At 50.6% G+C, this 19,011-nt stretch overlaps 1 protein-coding gene across 9 annotated transcripts in view; it reads left to right on the forward strand.

Annotated features, from left to right (window-relative positions):
- The window catches only part of FOXN3 (forkhead box N3), a 439,226-nt gene that overhangs the window by 181,195 nt on the left and 239,020 nt on the right, over window positions 1-19,011 (forward strand). For 8 of the 9 annotated variants that reach the window (XM_043919231.1, XM_043919228.1, XM_043919235.1 and 5 more), the window contains one exon: window positions 2,507-3,063. In XM_043919231.1, the coding sequence (XP_043775166.1) occupies window positions 2,521-3,063 (543 nt within the window). In that variant the 5' untranslated portion in view covers window positions 2,507-2,520. Of the gene's footprint in view, window positions 1-1,312; window positions 1,692-2,506; window positions 3,064-19,011 lie in introns of those variants that run through there. The other variant, XM_043919233.1, reaches the window with a different exon arrangement.

Consider the following 19,011-nt stretch of genomic DNA (forward strand, 5'->3'; position numbering starts at 1 on the left):
GTTAGTTCGTTTGGGAAGCTACTGACAAGTAAGCAAATTAAAAAGAAAGAGCAGCACGTTGTCATAGCAACAGTGCAATTAAATTACTTTACTGTCAGCCATGATATAATTTTCCTGTTTGGTAGCTCAGGAGACGTAAAACTTTTTTCCTCTGGAGCTAAAGTTGACTTCAGCGGCTTGGTCTTTTTTTTTTTTTTTTTTCCTCTTTTGTACTCGACTGTGTGGATATTCCTTGTTATCAGAAAATTAGGTTATTTGATGAGGGGAGTCCCGTGAAAACTTTGAGCGGACAAGCCTAGCCTTGATTTGTTTACAAAGAAGGTAAAAGCTGTATCAGGCTGGTCTCTGTCTTACCTCCAAACTGAAGACACTAGATTATTCTTTAATAGGTATCCTGTACTACTCAGAGTAGCCTCCCTATTTGATGAAAAACATATTCCCTGTGGATGAACTGGAAGTGTCTGAACTACCTGCTTCCATGGGACTTTGGTGCCTGAAAATTTTTTCCCTCCTCACAGTTGGACATTTCAGGGCGGCTCCAGAGAGCACCCCCACCCCCCAGGGCCTTCTGTCTGCGGGCTGTTTGTCCACCTTTGCCCCCCCTTACCCTGCGGCTCCCAGGGGTGGGCGGTGTGGGGGGTGGCACTACCAGTTCTCAGGTACCTTTGGGTATTCAGTGCCCCACATATGCTTTCTAGAGCTTCCCCAGCTGAAGTGGCAGTTATTTTAGGCGTGGCGTCAGTGAACTTTTGGAGCCATAGAATGATCCTGTCTTTGCTTTTGCTGTGTCCATTTTTTTTCTTTTTCTTTTTTTTTTTTCTAAACAGCCTGCATGATGTTACTCAGGGGTGGTTGTGCTTAGTCACTCAGTCGTGTCTGACTCTTTTGAGACCTCGTGGGCTGTAGCCCACCAGGCTCCTCTGTCCATGGGGCTCTCCAGGCAGAAATACTGGAGTGGGTTGCCATGCCCTCCTCCAGGGGATGGAACCCAGGTCTCCCACATCGCAGGTGGATTCTTTACTGTCTGAGGCACCAGGGAAGCCCAGGGCTGGGGTGGAGGACAAAACAGACACCCTTCTTGCACCCAGCACACTATGGGAGCGTGGGAGGCCTCTTTCCTTATCTTCCTATTCTTTCTATCTCACGTTCAGTGCTCGAGGGATGAACGTGCTTTGTCGCTGTTGGGGTCACCCCCCCCCCCCCATTGTCTTTCCTCCTCAGATATTTTACCCCTGTGCTGGGTTGTTGATAAAAATGGGGGAGGAGCAGAACAGAATTCCTTAGCAGTTTTTGTTGGATTTGCCTTCTTTCTTGAAGCTCCTGGCTGCTCTCCTGACTTTTTGCACTGATTTTAATTTCAGTGGATGGCTCGTCTTCACATTCCTCTTTATTTGCGTGGTGTCTGACAGTGCTCACTTTTTTGTTCAGGGTGTAGTGTCCCAACGAAATTAACTGTGCTTCCTCCTCCACTTTGAATCCACAGAATAATTTGGCATCCCTCTTTAGACTTGCCAAATGTTATTAACATTGCAGTTTTAGGTCTTGACTTGTGGTGGAAAAAAAGAAAAAGTCAAATAGAACACTACTAAAGTGGTTCTCACCATAGCCAGTTTTAATTCCCAGGCAGTTGTGATGGTCTTCGCATGGAAACAGCTGAACGTAACCTGAAACAGCGGGCCTTCACCTTTCAGGTGTGTCTTTATTTTTTTTCCCTGAGAAACGTAAATAGTAAGACCTGTCACCCAAAGTGACCTGGGTTGTGGCCGCACTTATTTTGTGGTGTTTTACTGTGAGGCTCAAAAGAATTTTGTACATTTTCATGTAAAGCAGGTAAACAGAGGCAAGCAGGAAATAACTGATTTTCCTAGGGTCACGGTGAGAGGCTTCATGGATCGGGAAGAAGGCCTTGTGGAATTTCCCTTTTTGGGTTTTTTTTGATTATGGCAGTATAGTTGACTTCCAGTGCTGCGTTAGTTTCTCCTGTGCAGTGGAGTGGTTTTATACCTAATATGTATTGGTTTTAACATTGCTTTCCGTTACAGTCTATCACAGGTTGGAATACTGTTCCCCTGTGCTGTGATACAGTCGGGCCTTGCCAGCACAGCTGGACGGATCTTAGTTCCCCAGCCGGGGATGGAACCTGTAGCTTCTGCAGTGGGAGCGCTGAACGCTACCCCCAGACGCCAGGGGCTCCCCAGGACCTTGTGGTTCGTCCACGCTGGGTGTGACGGACTCCCAGTCCCCTCTTCCCCTCGCGTTCTTCTCGTGACGCAGGAGCCCCTGAAGGCGCGCGCCCGTTCCGGGTCTCGTCCTCGCGGGCCGTCGGTCCCCGCGCTGGGCTCGGGCGGCTCCGCGCTGGGCTCGGGCAGCTCCGATCTGCTCCCGGCGGCCCGGGGAGGGGGTGTCTCTGGCGGGCAGGGCGCCCGCCGAGCCGGCGGGGCGGGGGCCGCGGCTGCCTCTCTGCCGGCGGGGTCCCCCCTCATCTTCTCTGTCTTGTGTGTTTCAGGAGCCTTCACGTAAATGGGTCCAGTCATGCCTCCCAGCAAGAAGCCGGAAAGCTCAGGAATTAGCGTCTCCAGCGGGCTGAGTCCGTGTTACCGGGGCAGCGGCTTCTCCAAGGCCCTCCAGGAAGACGATGACCTGGACTTCGCCCTGCCCGACATCCGCCTAGAGGAGGGGGCCATGGAAGATGAGGAGCTGACCAACCTGAACTGGCTGCACGAGAGCAAGAACCTGCTGAAGAGCTTCGGGGACTCGGTGCTGCGCAGCGTCAGCCCGGTCCAGGACCCGGACGACGAGCCGCCGCCGTCGCCCGCGCACTCCGACGTGCCCTACGACGCCCGGCAGAACCCCAACTGCAAGCCTCCCTACTCCTTCAGCTGCCTCATATTCATGGCCATCGAGGACTCTCCCACAAAGCGCCTGCCCGTCAAGGATATCTACAACTGGATCTTGGAACACTTTCCGTATTTTGCAAACGCACCTACTGGGTGGAAAAACTCAGTGAGACACAATTTGTCCTTGAATAAATGTTTTAAGAAAGTGGACAAAGAGAGGAGTCAGGTAAGCCTCGGGGGCTGGAGCTCAGGTTTTTCTTTTGGAAGTGAAACATGTCTCTCCATGAACAGAAAGTGTTCAGGAGTGTGAATCTGTTGTGTGGAAGGGGCCGTTGCGTAAACGGAGAACTCTGTCTCGTTGCATGCGATCAGGCGGTTGTCAAGAACTTCCTTTTCCTGAGTTTGGTGTTTCTGAAGCTGGCTTGAGGGCTTCCCACTGGGAGCAGGGTTACAAAACAGTGGTTTGCAGACCTGATGGGTTCTTAGTATGGTCATCCTTCAGCGTGGGTGGGTCCCTTTGGTTTTCAAGACCAAACAAAAGCCTGTACTCTGATTGCAGCCATGAACCATGAGGAGTGTAAATAGGAATAATAAATATATGTAGGAAATTTGTCACCAAGTGCTAGAGACATGTGGCATTTGTATTCTTTCTGAATATTAACTCAGAGAAAGGCATTGGTCTAGGATTCTGGAATAAATATACAGTGGTGGACATTGTGTGGATGACGTGAACATCTTTATATACTGCAGAACAAAGACCCCCAGTGCCCAGGTGCCTCTCTTGAAATTCTGGGCTCTGTAAAGTGTTTGGCAACTTTGAAATTCCCTCTCAGTGTGGAAAAGTGGGCTGAGAGTTAGGTTCTCATTCAAGACTGGCTTTTTAAAAGGTTGAATTTTTGCTTTGAAGCCTTTAAAGCTCGAGCCTCGTAATTTGCTAAAGAAGTTTTAATAATTTGCTTCATCTTTCTTGTATGGAATATAATAGGTAGATGGAGAAGGCAATGGCAGCCCACTCTAGCACTCTTGCCTGGAAAATCCCATGGACAGAGGAGCCTGGTAGGCTGCAGTCCATGGGGTCGCTAAGAGTCAGACACGACTGAGCGACTTCACTTTCACTTTTCACTTTCATGCATTGGAGAAGGAACTGGCAACCCACTCCAGTGTTCTTGCCTGGAGAATCCCGGGGATGGGGAGCCTGGTGGGCTGCCGTCTGTGGGGTCACACAGAGTCGGACACGACTGAAGCGACTTAGCGGCAGAAAGAAGGTGGGCTATTAGGAAAATGGTGACCTAGCTTGAAGTTCTGAAAAGTAACATGCGTGCGTGCTTAGTCGCTTCAGTCGTGTCTGACTCTGTGAAACCCTGTGGACTGTAGCCCGCCAGGATTCTCTGACCATGGGATTCTCCAGGCAAGAATGCTGGAGTGGGCTGCCATATCCTCTTCCAGGGGATCTTCCCAACCCAGGGATCGAACCTGCATCTCTCGCTTTGGCAGGCGAGTTCTTTGCCACTAGCGCCACCTGGGAAGCCCAAAAAGTAACGTGGCCACGGCTAAGATAACTTGGCGGAAAACCACTCCACCCAGTTTTCACGCTGCCATGTCCTACAGCTTTGGCTCCTATGCTAGTGGTGCTGCAGTGTGCAGCGGGTGATTTGCTTTCCTTTTTTTAATATTTATTTGGCTGCACCAGGTCTTGGCTGCAGGGATCCTGACCGGGGATCGAACCCAGGCCCCCGCCTTGGGAGCTCGGAGTCTTAGCCAGTGCGCCATCAGAGAAGTCCCTGACTTCCACGCTTTTTGAAATTCAGGTTCAGGCTCAGGCCCACTCTCGTGTGGGCTCAGCAGCTGCACAGGGTGGGGCCTTTCGTTTCCTCTGTCTGCAGGAACAGGTTTCTGCTTCTAGTAGGATCTTGAGCCCGAGAAGATTCTACTTGCCCAAGTCTGCAGCTGGCCGGGCTGAAGCCCCGTTTCTCCCTGCTGCCCCTGGGCGTGCTTGCCAGCAGGTGCTGCTCACCCAGCGTCTGTGCCGAAGGTGGGGTGGGATGGCGTGCAGGGCCTGAGGAGCGCGTTGCCTGGGAGGAGGAAGCTGTGGACGCTGAGGAGCTTTGCTGCTGACCTGGGAGCAGGTGGCACCTCGTCCAGCGTGCAGGAGTGAACACGCCTGAGCGCCCCGGCCCTGCCCTCACAGGTCCTCATCCCGTAACTGTAACCGTCACGGGATGCTGCCGCTGTCCCCAGGAGTCCGTCACACTCTCCTCCCGTCCTTATCCCAGGAGGGCCGTCGGGAGACTGACCTCTGGACTCGACTCTGCTGAGTGTTTCCTGATCGTTCCTTGAACTTAGAGAAAACTCGCTGTTTCCCTATGAAGAACTAAGTCCGTAACCTTAAAAACTTCCATACAGGTGGGTCCTCTGGAAAGGGAAGGTCTGGACAAGCACTTCCACATCCCAGGTGGCGCTAGTGGTAAGGAAGCCGCCTGCCAATGCAGGAGACATAAGAGACGCAGGTGTGATCCCTGGGTGGGGAAGACCCCCGGGAGGAGGGCAAGGCAAACCACTCCTGTATTCTCTCCTGGAGAATCGCATGGACAGAGGAGCCTGGCGGGCTACGGTCCTTGAGGTTGCAAAGAGTCGGACACAACCTAAGCGACTGAGCACGCGGCACGGAGAAGCAACCACAGGGTCAGAAGGCAGAGGAGACAGAGCTGCCAGGCCCGCTAGGGTCGCACGTCCCTGCTGCCGTGATGACCGGGGCTTTCAGTTTGGTGTGAAACGATTCTGCACGTTACCGCACTCCTGGCTTGGCGTGTCTGCTCTCACGCCGGGCCACATGAAAGTAATTTAGCAAATGCACACTCTGAAATGTTCAACAAGGCCAGCTCCACGGCGAGCGGAGGCACTCGGGAGTTATCGTTCATCAGCCTGGGGCGTGACAAGCGGGTGTCCCACGGCTCTGCCCGGCACCCCACCCGGCACCCCCACGCTGCTCTGGGAGCCCGGTTTGCCCGGGGTGACGGCTGTCATGGCACACGCAGCGCCTGTTGAAAGGGAACGGTTTCGAGGGCTTGGAGGTGGTTAATCCTGTGAAACGCAGAGTCGGTGCTCCCCGGCTGGCCGGACCTGTACCGACATGCTTCCGATGAGATGCCAGTCGGTTCTGTGGTCGGGAGCTTGTTCCCAGCGTTGCTGATGCTGCAAGAACAGAGTAGGGATGTGAGCTCCCCGCCTCTCTCCGCTTCCCTCTGGCTCCCCAGGGGCCAGCTGGAGGCTGCCTGGTGAGGGGCAGGCTCCCGGGTGCCCTCAGGCACTGGCCCCAGCCCCTTCGCTTGCGAGTGAGTCAGGGAAAGGCGTGTCCCCCACGCTCTGCCTGGTGAAAGCCCCTCGGTCTTGCAGGTAAGCTTGTTTTTCCCCAGGGGATTTTACTTGGATGTAGCTCCCGCGCTGAGGTTCCACTGCAGCTCAGTGGTTATGCGGGTGCCTGAATGCTGGTGAGAAGGATGGCGGGGGGCAGGTGGAAGCCTTGCGTTTGTGTGCGCAGGGTCAGCCATCCCACTTCTGTTCGCTTGTTTAAAGTGCAGGATCACACGTAGGCCAAGATGCACAAGTGTGAGCGTGCAGAATCCGGTGTGATCCTTGTCTCTGGGGGCCTGGGGGCCTTGTCTCTGTGGCACAGCTGCTTGACCGGGGCTGGAGAGGGGACTCCCTGAAATGCTCCGGAGTCACCTGTGGCTCTTACACACCCACCACTTCTCCTGATTCAGCAGGATTAAGGTGGCTGGGGAAAACCAAAATTCTTAATAAGCTTCATATTTCTGATTTCATCCAGATTTGGGAATCCTTGAATCAGATGCCCTTTCGGGTTCTTTCCAATGCAGAGATTTCATCAAGAACATATTCTCATGAATGAGTAAGTTAGGTGTGAATAGTATTTTTTTTCCCATTTTATTTCTGATTGGAATTTGAAAGATAGAGGTTTTTTTTTTTTTCTTTCTCTCCAATCATGGAACATTTCAGACATGTACAGTACAGAGAACAGTGTAGTGACTCTGTAACCATCATCACCACTGGCCACACCAGACTCAGTAGTTAACAAGCTGGCCTCCCTTATTCATTCATTTTTGTCCTTCTGTTCTTAAGTAATTTGAAGCAAATCCTATCCCTTGTGTTATTTTATTCCGACACGTTTTAGTGTGTTTAGGAGTCGTTTCCGTAACCACAATGCCAGTGTCACCTCTAACAAAATGAACAGTTCTTTGGCATCACCAGATGCCAGGTCTGTTGTTCAGATATTCTTGATGGTTTACAAAATGTTTGTTTGAATCAGGATCCAGACGTCGTTTAAGCGTTGCATTGGGCTCTGGTGCTTCAACCTGTTTTCATCCGTGGCAGACGCCCGGCCCCTTCCTTGTCAAATTGACCCCTCTGCATAATATGTCTGCTTCATTGGGGTTTCATTAAGCTTGTTCCTCCGTCCCCTTGTATGTCTCCCCTGTGAAATGGAAGTGCGTGCCAAAAGGCTAGATCCCGTTCTGGCTTGTTTGGCGCCCCGGGGGTACTTTGTGGCCGCGTCCCGTGCCCCCTCGCGTCAGGGAGGCGGGTGGACCCACGCCTGGGGGCGCTGAGCCTGAAGTGCGGTTCACGTGGGGTTGGCTGCACTCTCCTCTGAAGAGTCCCCTTCAGCCTTTCATCTCGCGGTCTCATCCGCGGGTAGCCTTTGCCCAGATCAGTCGGGACAGAGGTCCAGAGTCTGGGATTCCGTTTGGAATTTGCTAACCACAGATCTAGTTGGAACCACAAGACTGGTGTGTGCTAACCTCTCTGAGTATTTGTAAATGAGACATAGAGCACCGTTTTTACTTTTTATAAACTGGATTATAGTGGCTCAGGTGTGCGTGTTGCTATTTCTGTGCTCTTTCTTGACTTTCCAGTTTAACAGAACATACTGTTGCCATAAGAGCGTTTATAAGGGAGACAGTGTACATAAGTGTATCTATTATATTCAGAGCTTTAAGTACAGTTTTAGCTTATAAATATAAGCAGCTTGTCTTGGTTGAAAGAGGCCTCAATTGGAAGCCAAGACACCTGCTTCACATTTTGATGCTGGAAGTACATGGCTGCCTGGACCTCAGTTTCCTCAGCTATAGAAGCAGAATTTTATTGTTACTTGGGGCTTCTTAACCTGGGGTCTTTGAATGTCAGAGGCTTTGCAGACAGCCTGAAATTGTTGATAGCATGTCATGTGACTATGCATTTTCCTAGAAGATGTCAAGATTTTGTTCGATCAGTTTTTTGGTTCTTAGTGGGACTCCTGACCCTGGAAAGGTGAAGAACCACGCGTGTTTTGTAATAACAGTAATGGACTTAGAGAACACTTTATTTGTGCTTTCCCAATAGCTTATTTCTTCCTCACTACAACCCTATGAGGTAGGCCCTAATTTCATTCTTAAAATAGATGGTGATTAAGCTCAGAGTGGTTAAGGGACTTGCCAGAGGTCACACAGCTAGTAAGCAGCAGAGCAGGAATTCACGCTAATCCCCTCCAGCTCTGAAGGACATGTGCTGACCTTAGCCCCAGTGCTGGACCACGCTTCCTCAGTATAGAGGCTGGTCGTTGATCTCGGGGTGCTTCCTAAAAGTATGCTATGAACACCAGTTATAGAGGAACTAAAATAACTCAAATACACCCGGAATTTACTCTGGGGGTACAGGGTAGAGGAAGATAAATACAGAGAATGTTTTTGTGCTTTGAAATGGGGCCGACCTTTAAGCAGCTGGAAAGGCGTTGAGTTTGCACGAAGCATATGGTGCGCGGCCCTCCCAGCTCCTCACTTCCAGGTTCTCTCCCAGGCCCCCTGCCTCCCAGGTCCCCTCCACAGAGGTCTGGCCCAAGTTCAAAGTCCCTTATCCCTGTGTTTATGCAAATTCTGCCTCCAGTTCCCAGCCCCCTTGATGTTCGCTTTTCCATCCTGGTGGATGAAATTTCTTTTTCAGAAGCAGTTTTGAAAGTGCAGCCCCTCCGATGCAGAGCACCCCTCATATAGCAGCGCCCCTGTATCACAGTTGTTCTTATTCCCTCCCCTTGGGGGTGCAGCCGCAGAATCAAGAGCATTTCCTTTCCCCATGACAGTGCCATCACACCCGTGACGGTCATTTTAGGAAGAAGAAGGGCCTTAACTACCACTGTTATTATTTTGTCGGGGGCAGAGGGGAGGTTGGTGGTAAATGATGCTTTTTGATAAACTCTGCAGTTCGGCCTTGTTGAGTACATTACTAAAAATTGGGGGTAGTGTTGCGTGGTGGGACATGCAAAAATGAGATGAGGTGTAAAAGATTCTTCTGTGGTCGTCAGGGCAGGCGACAGTCCTGTTTACCTCTGAGCTGGGGCCGCCCTGCATAGAGCAGGAACACGGCCTCTTTCTCACCAGAGCCTGCTGCCCGGCAGGCTGTTCTCCATGGTCCGCTCTGTACGCTGTGTTGCCTTGGAAGGTTGAGACGTTACCGGGGTCTCTGGGGGGCCTGAAGTAAACATCCTCCCGTGTCACAGTCCCTGGAATAGAAAGCACTTCATACCAGCATCCTCAGGGAGGCCCACAGATCTGTGTCCTGCCTTCCGGCCACGCTGCGCTTTCAGTCCTGCCCATCTGTTCCATCCGGACCCTGCTCCACCGCCCCGATTCTTCCAGGTGGAGGTGCCTTGGCTGGGGGACGTTTCTGTTGTCTTCCTCTTGCCTCACTCGTTCATTCAGCAGACTTTGAAAGCACCTGTTGTGTTCAGAACCAACTGTTCTTCCTGTGCTAAGTGCTAGAAGGGTACCGGGTTGGGTGAGTGGCCCCGGCCTGGAGAGCCTTCTCGGTCGGGTGGGCCCATTTGCACGGCGTCCTCCGTGCTCACGGAGCGCCCCGGCAGAAGCCATTCTTCCTGTGCGCGCTTCTCCTCTCCTTGGTCAGTTTCCTGTTTCTCATATCTTCGCTCTTCTGGCCCATCTGTTTCAAGAGGACCCTGCTTCTCTAGTGCCCTAGTGATTCCTCTGCTACCGACCTTGGTGAGGGTCCCTACAGGTGTCCTGGAAAGCTTGGTTCTTCTGGATCTGAGGATCCCATTAATGCATCTGTCTAGTATTGCAATGCAGGAGACCCTGGTTCAATCGTTGGGTTGGGAAGATCCGCTGGAGGAGGGATAGGCTACCCACTGCAGTAATCTTGGGCTCTCCTGGTGGCTTAGCTGGTAAAGAATCCACCTGCAATGCGGGAGACCTGGGTTCCTTCCCTGGGTTGGGAAGATCCCCTGGAGAAGGGAAAGGGTACTCACTCTAGTATTCTGGCCTGGAGAACTCCATGGACCGTATAGTCCATGGGGTGGCAAAGAGATGAAGAGGACTGAGCGACTTTCATTTTCAGTATTGTTTTGCATTCTCTTAGGTAGAGCTTGGTGGTACCCAGGTAAGTCTGTGAGATACTTCTTCATTGAGGGACTACCTGGATATGCAACCAGTGAGAGACTCTTCTCAGAACCTCCCCTGTTGAGCTGAAGAGGCTCCAGGAGTTCCCTCTGAAATCACTTTAGCCGCGGGATAATTCTCTGCGCTAAACAATATAGGAATTTGGCACACCAGTCTCCTCTTGGAAAGTCGTGTGTTTTGCTTTTAGTGATGGGTTGTTGGGATTAATTCATTCCCCCTTGCAGAGCCTTTGAACGTCTTAATGCTCTGAAGCTTTAGCAATGTGGTGACAGGTTTTAGATTTTTTTAGAAAATCCCCCCTTCTTCTCAATGGACATTTTTATGGTTGAAACAGATGATGATGAAGACATGTGTATATATACACATATGCATTTAAAGGTTGATATGACGTTCATTTTGATGATACTGTGTTTATAGGCTGATCTTTTGTTTGTGGATTTCAGCCATGTGGCCCCCTTGAAGTGTTTAATTCTTGTTCTCCGCCCCTGTCGCTGGTAACTTGCTTGTTGTTCCTCTCAGTGAACATGTCCAGCCGCCTGGTAAGGATTTTTCTTTCTTCCTCTTCATCCTGTCGTGTTTCGTTCCCTTTCTTCCCTCCCTCCTCTGTTGTTCATTGCGGCAGGCTGGCTGGTTTGGGCTTCGTGGCTCCACGGCGCGTGGGATCTTAGTTCCCTGGCCAGGAATCGAACCCACATCCCCTTCTTTGGAAAGTAGATTTTTAACCACTAGGCCAGGGAGGTTCCCAGCCGAGTAAGAGTTATCCCCTGGCTGCATTTGCTTTAACACTGGCTTCAAGGGGCTTCCCTGGTGGCTCAGACAGTAAAGAATCTGCCTGCACTGCAGGAGACCCAGGTTCAGTCCCTGGGCTGGGAGGATCCCCTGGAGAAGGGAATGGCAACCCCTGCAGTATTCTTGCCTGGAGAATGAGAATCCCCGTGGACAGAGGAGCCTCGCGGGCTGCTGCCCGTGGGGTCACAGAGAGTCAGACACTTTCACTTTCTGGCTTCAGAGCGTTCAGACAGTTGAAATTCAGTCCTGTCACTCCTGTGGGATGCCTCTGCCTTAGTAGAGTCAGTGTCTCATTGCCTGTGACTTCAGGGGCTCTGAGCGCTTTTTACTTATTTGTTCAGTAGCATTATTTGGTAATATCAAAGGTTAAAATAAAAACTAAGATTTGGTTTTTGCCTTTCAGATGTTTACATTCCAGTGAAATAGGAGACATTATACAAACACAGATTTAAACAAGTGTAAACCATCGCAGGTATGAGAAGAGTGCCTGCTCCATAAGTGAGGACGGTCAGGGAGACTTCCCATCCCCAGAGAGGGCACTTGGAGCTGAGATAAAAGTAGTAATGGGCGGGTTTTGAATATTCCTTCTGGGGGCGGGACACTTGAATAAATTGTTAACAAGCATGAATGGACATGAGACCTCCAAGGATAGATTAGTTAGGTGGAGGTTTGACTGTTTCTATTAAAAGACGCTTGCTCCTTGGCAGAAAAGCTATGATCAACCTAGACAGCCTATTAAAAAGCAGAGACATTACTTTGCCAACAAAGGTCCATCTAATCAAAGCTATGGTTTTTCAGTAGTCATGTGTGGATGTGAGAGTTGGACTATAAAGAAAGCTGAGCCCTGAAGAATTGATGCTTTTGAACTGTGTTGGAGAAGACTCTTGAGAGTCCCTTGGACTGCAAGGAGATCCAACCAGTCTGTCCTAAAAGAAATCAGTCCTGAGTGTTCATTGGAAGGACTGATGCTGAAGCTGAAACTCCAATACTTTGGCCACCTGATGGGAAGAGCTGACTCATTTGAAAAGACCCTGATGCTGGGAAAGATTGAGGGCAGGAGGAGAAGGGGACGACAGAGGATCAGATGGTTGGAGGGCATCACCCACTCGATGGCCATGAGTTTGAGCAAGGTCTGGGAGTTGATGATGGACAGGGAAGCCTGGCATGCTGGAGTCCATGGGGTCGCAAAGAGTCGGACACGACTGAGTGACTAAACGGAACTAATCGTAAACAGGAACTCCAAAAACTGGTGAATTGAACAAGCTAGACGTGCATTGCTTTGCCACATAAAGCAGGTCTTGAGGAATTAGACAGAAACCCACCTTGCATCCAGCTTTCTCCTCTGCTGTTCTCAGTACACTGCATGTTTCTGGTGTCACATCTTCTCATGGTCTAAATGGCTTCTGCTAGCTTGTTCTTTCAGGAAGCAGAAAAGGGTATGCAGGGAGACAAAAGGGAGTCCCACTGAGTTACTAATTTTAAGGAGCTTTTCAGAAACAACCCCCCCCCCCCCCCACTCTGCTTTCATCTTGTTGGCTAGCTCCTGGCCACAGGAACCCTGTTGGCAGCAAAGACGGCTGGGAAATGTAGTCTTTTAGCCGAGGCCATTGCTCTCGCAAGGAAAATGCTGAGTCTGTTACTAAGCAAGCATGAGATTTTCTGTCACAGAGGTCCGAACGGTCTCGGAGATGAATGTTGCTGGGCCTAAGGGATGTGTTGGAACAGTGTCAGAGAAGAGGAAAGAAATGGGTGATCAGAAAGGTTATGTAAATAAGTATGAAGAATTGGTGGAGGAGGTAGGGTGCTAAAGGGAAACGTTAAATTGTTCTAGTAACGTAAGTAAAGCGGAGATGATGACCCATTTTTCAGACATTCCATTTATTGGGGTTTTGCTTCCAGATATTCTAGTTAAGTTGCATTTAATACCTTCAGAAGCGACAGCTTGATAGAGGTGAAGATGCAGTCTTGTGCCAGGTGTGATAAGAAGAAAAGCAGGAGAAATACATGGTTGAAGATAGGGAGGGGGGTAAAGTAGTTCTTTTGACAATAGCTCGATGGTTTGCTATGCGAGGTTACCGACAGTTTCAAAAAGAGAAGGAATTCTTTGATGTGTGTGTGTGTGTGTGTGTGTGTGCGTGCGTGTGTTTTGGCGCCGTTTGAGTACTTTTGCTTGTGAACTTGGCAGGAGACCAGTAAACACGGGCAGAGTGACTGCGCTGCTTCTCGGGGGAGAGGGTCTCCAATTCCCCCTCCCTCTTTCCCTTGCGTCCCCACGGGGCGTGTCGGGCCCCCTCCGGGGCCAGTGCGTTAGAGGTGAGTGCTGCCTTCACCGGAGCTCTGCGTAGGGTCTCCTACAGATTGGTGACTGTCATCCTCAGGGGACGGGGCCCATAAGTGACTTCACTGGTGTCAGGAAACAGCTGGCGGAGCGCTCGGACACACGTACTTTGTGTTCAGAAGAAAAGACCAAGTCATGTGAGCGCTGGCTCCAGTCGTGGTTGTTGTGGAAGCAGAAAAGAAGCACATCCAGTCTCCTGGCATTAGAGGGCCGGCAGCGTGGCTCAGAGCTGGGGTGCAGAGTCTCGCTCAGGACACCTGGAGTGCTCCATAGAATGCTGTATTCCTTCTAGAATCTTCCCCAGGCGCAGTCATGTAAAGTGAGAAATTGCATTTACAGCCACAGTTCTGAGACGTTACGGAAGCCTTACTCTGCAAAGTGAGAATTAGATTGCATTTCCAAACAGGGCTTCCCTGGTGGCTCAGTGGTAAAGAATCCACCTGCCAGTGTAGGAGATGCAAATTTGATCCTCGGGTCAGGAAGATCCCCCTGGAGAAGGAGACGGCAACCCACTCCCGTATTCTTGCTGGGAAATTCCTTGGACAGACGAGCCTGGCGGGCTGCTGTCCATGGGGTCACAGAAGAGTTGAACACGTCTTAGCGACTAAACAACAGCAACTCAGAAAGAGAAGTAGCGTCAGTCATCTCAGAAGTATTTTCAGCAGAGTTCAGTCATGCAGTACATGTTCGTGACGTGCCAGGTGCCATTCTGGGTCCCGGGGATACAGTGATGACCTGTGATGCATCGTCCCTCGTATTTCTCCTGGATCACCCACATGGTGGGGGCAGAGAGGGTGACAGGGAGGGCTGTGTGTAACAGTAGATCCATACGTGGACACACGTAGGTAATGCTGATACCTGCAGTGAAGACAAACGGGAGAATGGCCTAGAGGGGGTGGGGAGGAGAGCAGAGGCTTCCCGCGGCAGCTGACTGGGCCAGCCTTGAGTAGCAGGAGAGATGCAGGCAAGAGAGCCTTGGAGAGAGAACAGCACATGCAAAGGCCCCGGCAGCGGCTTGAAATGTCCATGGGCCTGAAAGAAGGCCTGTAGGAGGTATGTCAGGGAGTGGGGATAAAGTGTTTAAAGGGACAGGGCCGGGAGCGTCTGCTTGGGGCTTGTTCTCTGGTGCAGGTTAGAGGTGATGGAAGTGATGCTGACTTGGACCAGCAGTGGGGTGTGCCGATGAAGGCCTGAGTGCAAACGTGGCTTGGGAAGTGGGCGGCATGGCTGGAGCCAGAAATACTGTTTTGACCATGATGAATTTGAGATGGCTTTTGAACATCTAGGTGGAGCTCTCAAGTCAGAAGTTTGATAACGTGAGTTTCAAGCTCGCTGGAGAAGTCGGAGTCAAGGTATTAATCTGGGACGCATTAGCGCTTATTTGGTGAAAACTAAAGAGGATTTCTGGATTACCTCTCCTTTAGAGAGGAGCTGAAATCAAGCCTCTATTTTAGTTCTGTTGGAAATTTTATTTCCATTAGTGTTTGACTAGGGAGTTCATTTGGGGGTATATTCAGCCTGGTGAATAAAAAACAAAAGAGGTTTATATTTAGAGGGAAAAGCTCAGAATTATTTAAAAAATAACTTATCTGTCGTTACGGTAGTTACTGCATGCAGTTTTACAGGCAGAAGAGAATATAACTTCCAAATGCGCTTGGGGCCAGGGACATCTCTGATTTGATGAGAGAAATGCACTCCAATGAACATTCCTTTTAATAGAGCCCCCTGACCAGGCGGCTCAGTGGTGAAGAATCTGCGTACCATTGCAGGAGATAAGGAGACTCGGGTTCCATCCCTGGGTCGGGAAGATCCCCTGGAGGAGAAAATGGCAGCCCACTCCAGTATTCTTGCCTGGAGAATCCCACAGACAGAGGAGCCTGGCGTGGACAGAGGGGCTGGGCTACCGCGAGGCTCTTCTGTCCGTGGGGTCGCAAGAGTCAGACATGTCTTAGCCACTAACCCACCACCCCTATACCTAACCATGACTTCTGTGAGTTCCCTGCTATCTGGTCCCAAGCTCGGGAGAGGGGTTTTTCCTGTATACGTGTCTCCAAGCAACGAGATTTGCAGTGGATCTGGAAAGTAAGCGTTGCTTCAGCCACGGAGTTGCTGCTGTGGAGGCTCCACTGCTCTCAGGGGATGGACAAGCCGACCAAACGGGTCTCGACACGTGGTGCGGAGCCCTGTAATGTCGGGCCGCCTGTGCCGGCCCCGCTGGTGTAAAATCAGCCTTGCTTTAGAAGAGATCACTGCCCTTCCGGATTGCAGAAGGAAGGGCTTACCAAAGTAATAAATCAGGCAGAAGTAGCTGCTGTCAGTCGAAATAGATTCTAAGAGAGATCTCCTGGTGGAATTTATTTAGCTTCACTTAAAGGAGAATGTCCTCATCAGGGTACATTTGGTTGCAAGGAAAAGAAAGGCACCCAAGCTGCCTTAAGAAAAGGATGCTCGGCCCAAGTCCTCAGCAGCAGTTCCCTGGACCGGTGGAGACGGGTGGTAAAGCACGTCTGGGGTCCGTGGCGATTCACGCCGCTCCTTCCGTCTGTGCGGTCTCCTCATCAGCCTGGCTTCCTCCCTGTGGCCCTTGACTCCGCGTCTTCACACCACCGGCTCCCCGAGGCGGTGCTGGCGTGCTTGGCACCAGCCCTTGTGATGTGATGGCCCCAGTGCCCCAAGGAGCCGGCTCCACCACCCCCGCGCAGTGTCTGTCATTATTTCAGACACACAGGCCCGTGCTCCCTCCATCAGACAGGGTTGGTCCTGGTCCCAGCAGGGGCAGGGTCCCCCAGGTCAAGACAGCAGTTGGGGCCATCTGTTAATCTGGAATGAGGAGTGGGCTTGGACTGGGGCTTGAAACGTGCCTTCAACAAAAAAGTTTTTTGGAAAGACTTTGGTCTTTGGAAACAACTTTTTGTTAATATTTTTTTTTTTTAATGTGAACTGTTTTCAAAGTCTTCATTGAATTTGTTACAATATTGCTTCTATTTTTTTATGTTTGGGTTTTTTTGGCTGCAAGGTGTGTGGGATCTTACCTCCCCAACCTGGGACTGAAAGCAAACTCCCTGCGTTGGAAGGCGAAGTCTTAACCAGGGGACCGCCAGGAAAGTCTCAGGAACATTTTAATAATGCAGAGGAAAACAATGAGTAACCTTGGAGTCCTCCGTGAGTTCTGCTTTCCTGTGTGTCCTCTCAGCATCTCCCTCTTGGATAACAGACTCTCATACCACAGAACTTGGGTACCATCTTGCGCCTCCCTTTGTTAGGGTCTCTGTGATGAGTTCATCTTTCTCGAATTTTGTTTCCATAGATTTGGGGCTGGTGATTCTCACACTAACAGTGTTCCTTGATGGCTGCTTCTTCCTGCCAGCCGCCTTCAAATTGCTTGTAATCACAGGGTTGAGTGGTAACTAAAAATGATGAACTCTAGCCTCCAGTTACAGACAGGAGTAAATGTCGGGTATCCAACACAGGTTGTCCTGATTTTCAAGAACAAGAGATGGGGTAACGGGTCTTGCTAATGACCATCGTGTACTGCTCCTGTCATCACGTTGAGATTGTTCAAAATGGGGAGAAAATGTAATTACTTCCTGCCAGGGACTGGAGATGATGAAACTCTGGTGGAATAGACTGGGCAGAGGTAAAAAGAGACCAGGGAATTATCGTTTGCCAACTGCCAAGGGACTGATTGTCCAATGGCCAGAATGGCATGGTTTGGGAATCCAAAGGGGAAAAGGATCCCTGGGGGTTAGCAGAGCCGTGGGAGAAATCCTGGAGAGGAGAGAGGATTTCATTAGCTGGGTGGCCAGGGCTCTGGCTGGTGACAGGGAGAGAGGAGGTCACTGGAGTGATTAGGGTTAACTTGGACGTGGGGGTGGGAATGCATATGGTGGAAGACTGGGTTTGAAACTGGGGACTGACATGTTCACCCGCCTTGTTGGGAGTTGTTTGTGATTGTGTGAGGCGTTTGTATCCACGAGCGTGTAGCTTTCCAACAGTGGTACAGCAGATACTGTGTTCGCTTTACAAGTGGCGAGACTGAGGCTCAAAGAAATTCATCAGCTTGCTAAGTGACCCAGCCAGATGTTTAACCAAGATCTGGGATTTCTGCTTTCCTTTACCCCAGTTGGCTGAAGCAGAGGGCCCCTGTAAGAAAGAGGTTTGCAAGGTTTTAGTTGAGCTGAACGTTGGCTGTTGAATGCCATGCTGAGAAGTCTAGACTTCTCTTACAAGACAGGGGGCAGCCCTTAGACATTTCTGAGGAAACTCACGGCATATACGAAAATTAAAAAATGAAAGTGAAGTTGCTCAGTCATGTCCTACTCTTTGCGACCCCATAGATTGTAGCCCACAGAATTTTCCAGGCAAGAGTACTGGAGTGGGTTGCCATTTCCTTCTCCCGGGGATCTTCCTGACCCAGGGATCAAACCCAGGTCTCCCACTTTGCAGGCAGAGGCCTTACCTCTGAGCCACCAGGGAAACCACCAGGAGAGCCTACAAAGCAGGAGGCAAGTCATTCTTGCCTTCAAGGTTTTTGCCGCAGCCCTGTCCTCCGTAGCAGAACTTTCTGCTGCCTGGAAATTTGTGGAGAAAAAGACCATGGCCAGCACTGACCAACTTTCCATAGATTTAACTAGCTTGGACCGGATTTGTAAACAAACAAATCAAACAGTCTCCAGCTTATTTTTCGTTTTAAGTGTTTTGCTCTTATTTTTATTTAATGATTCTGTTTTTGCTGACCATTGCCTTTGCACGTTGGTGTCATCACTTCCTACGAGTGACTTGCCCGTGACGGAATTCATAGGGTCTATAGAGGAATGGAGTGAGTGACCCACACCCGGGTGCTGCTCTGTGGGTTTCATCATTTTTTGGTGTCTGGATGGATTTTTCCCTCTTAGAATTTCAAGTGATAACATCTTTTCTCCTTGGGCATTGTCAGTAAACCAGCAATATTAACCCTTTAGTGTTACCTTCTTGGCACTAAGGACCGGTTTCGTGGAAGACAGTTTTTCCACGGATTGGAGTGAGGGGGTGGTTTCGGGATGATTCAAGTGGGTTACATTTGTGGTGCATTTTATTTTGATTCTTATTGCATCAGCGCTACTTCAGATCATCAGGCATTAAATCCCAGAGTTGGGGACTCCTGACATAGGTGATTTATTTTATCCCTTTGTTCGTATAGCCACCTTGAGTTCTTGGAATGTGGAGGGAATTGTGCTCGACGCTGTGGGGGACACAGAGCTGTGAGCCTTGGGTCAGTCAGTCAGTTCAGTCCCTCGGTCTGACTGTTTGCGACCCCATGGACTGCAGCACGCCAGTCCCTGGGGGACACCCTGTCCTCGGGGACACCCTGATACCTCCCACTGTTCCGATGTTCCAGTCCTTCTGCGAATCTCAGGGCCCTCTGTTTCTGAGGCGTCCCTGACACCTCCCTTTCTCAGCTCCATACCCCATCAGCTGCACGCGTCTGACACCCCTTCTTCTGTAACCCCAGCCGCTCATCTTTATTGTTGGCCGGGTCGTGCCGGAGCCCCTGGTCCCTTCCCACCTCCCATCCGCAAGTCCATTTACACAGGGCTGCCAGCGGGCT

Source organism: Cervus elaphus, chromosome 12, assembly GCF_910594005.1.
Source record: "Cervus elaphus chromosome 12, mCerEla1.1, whole genome shotgun sequence".
In the NCBI taxonomy this organism is placed as follows: domain Eukaryota; kingdom Metazoa; phylum Chordata; class Mammalia; order Artiodactyla; family Cervidae; genus Cervus; species Cervus elaphus.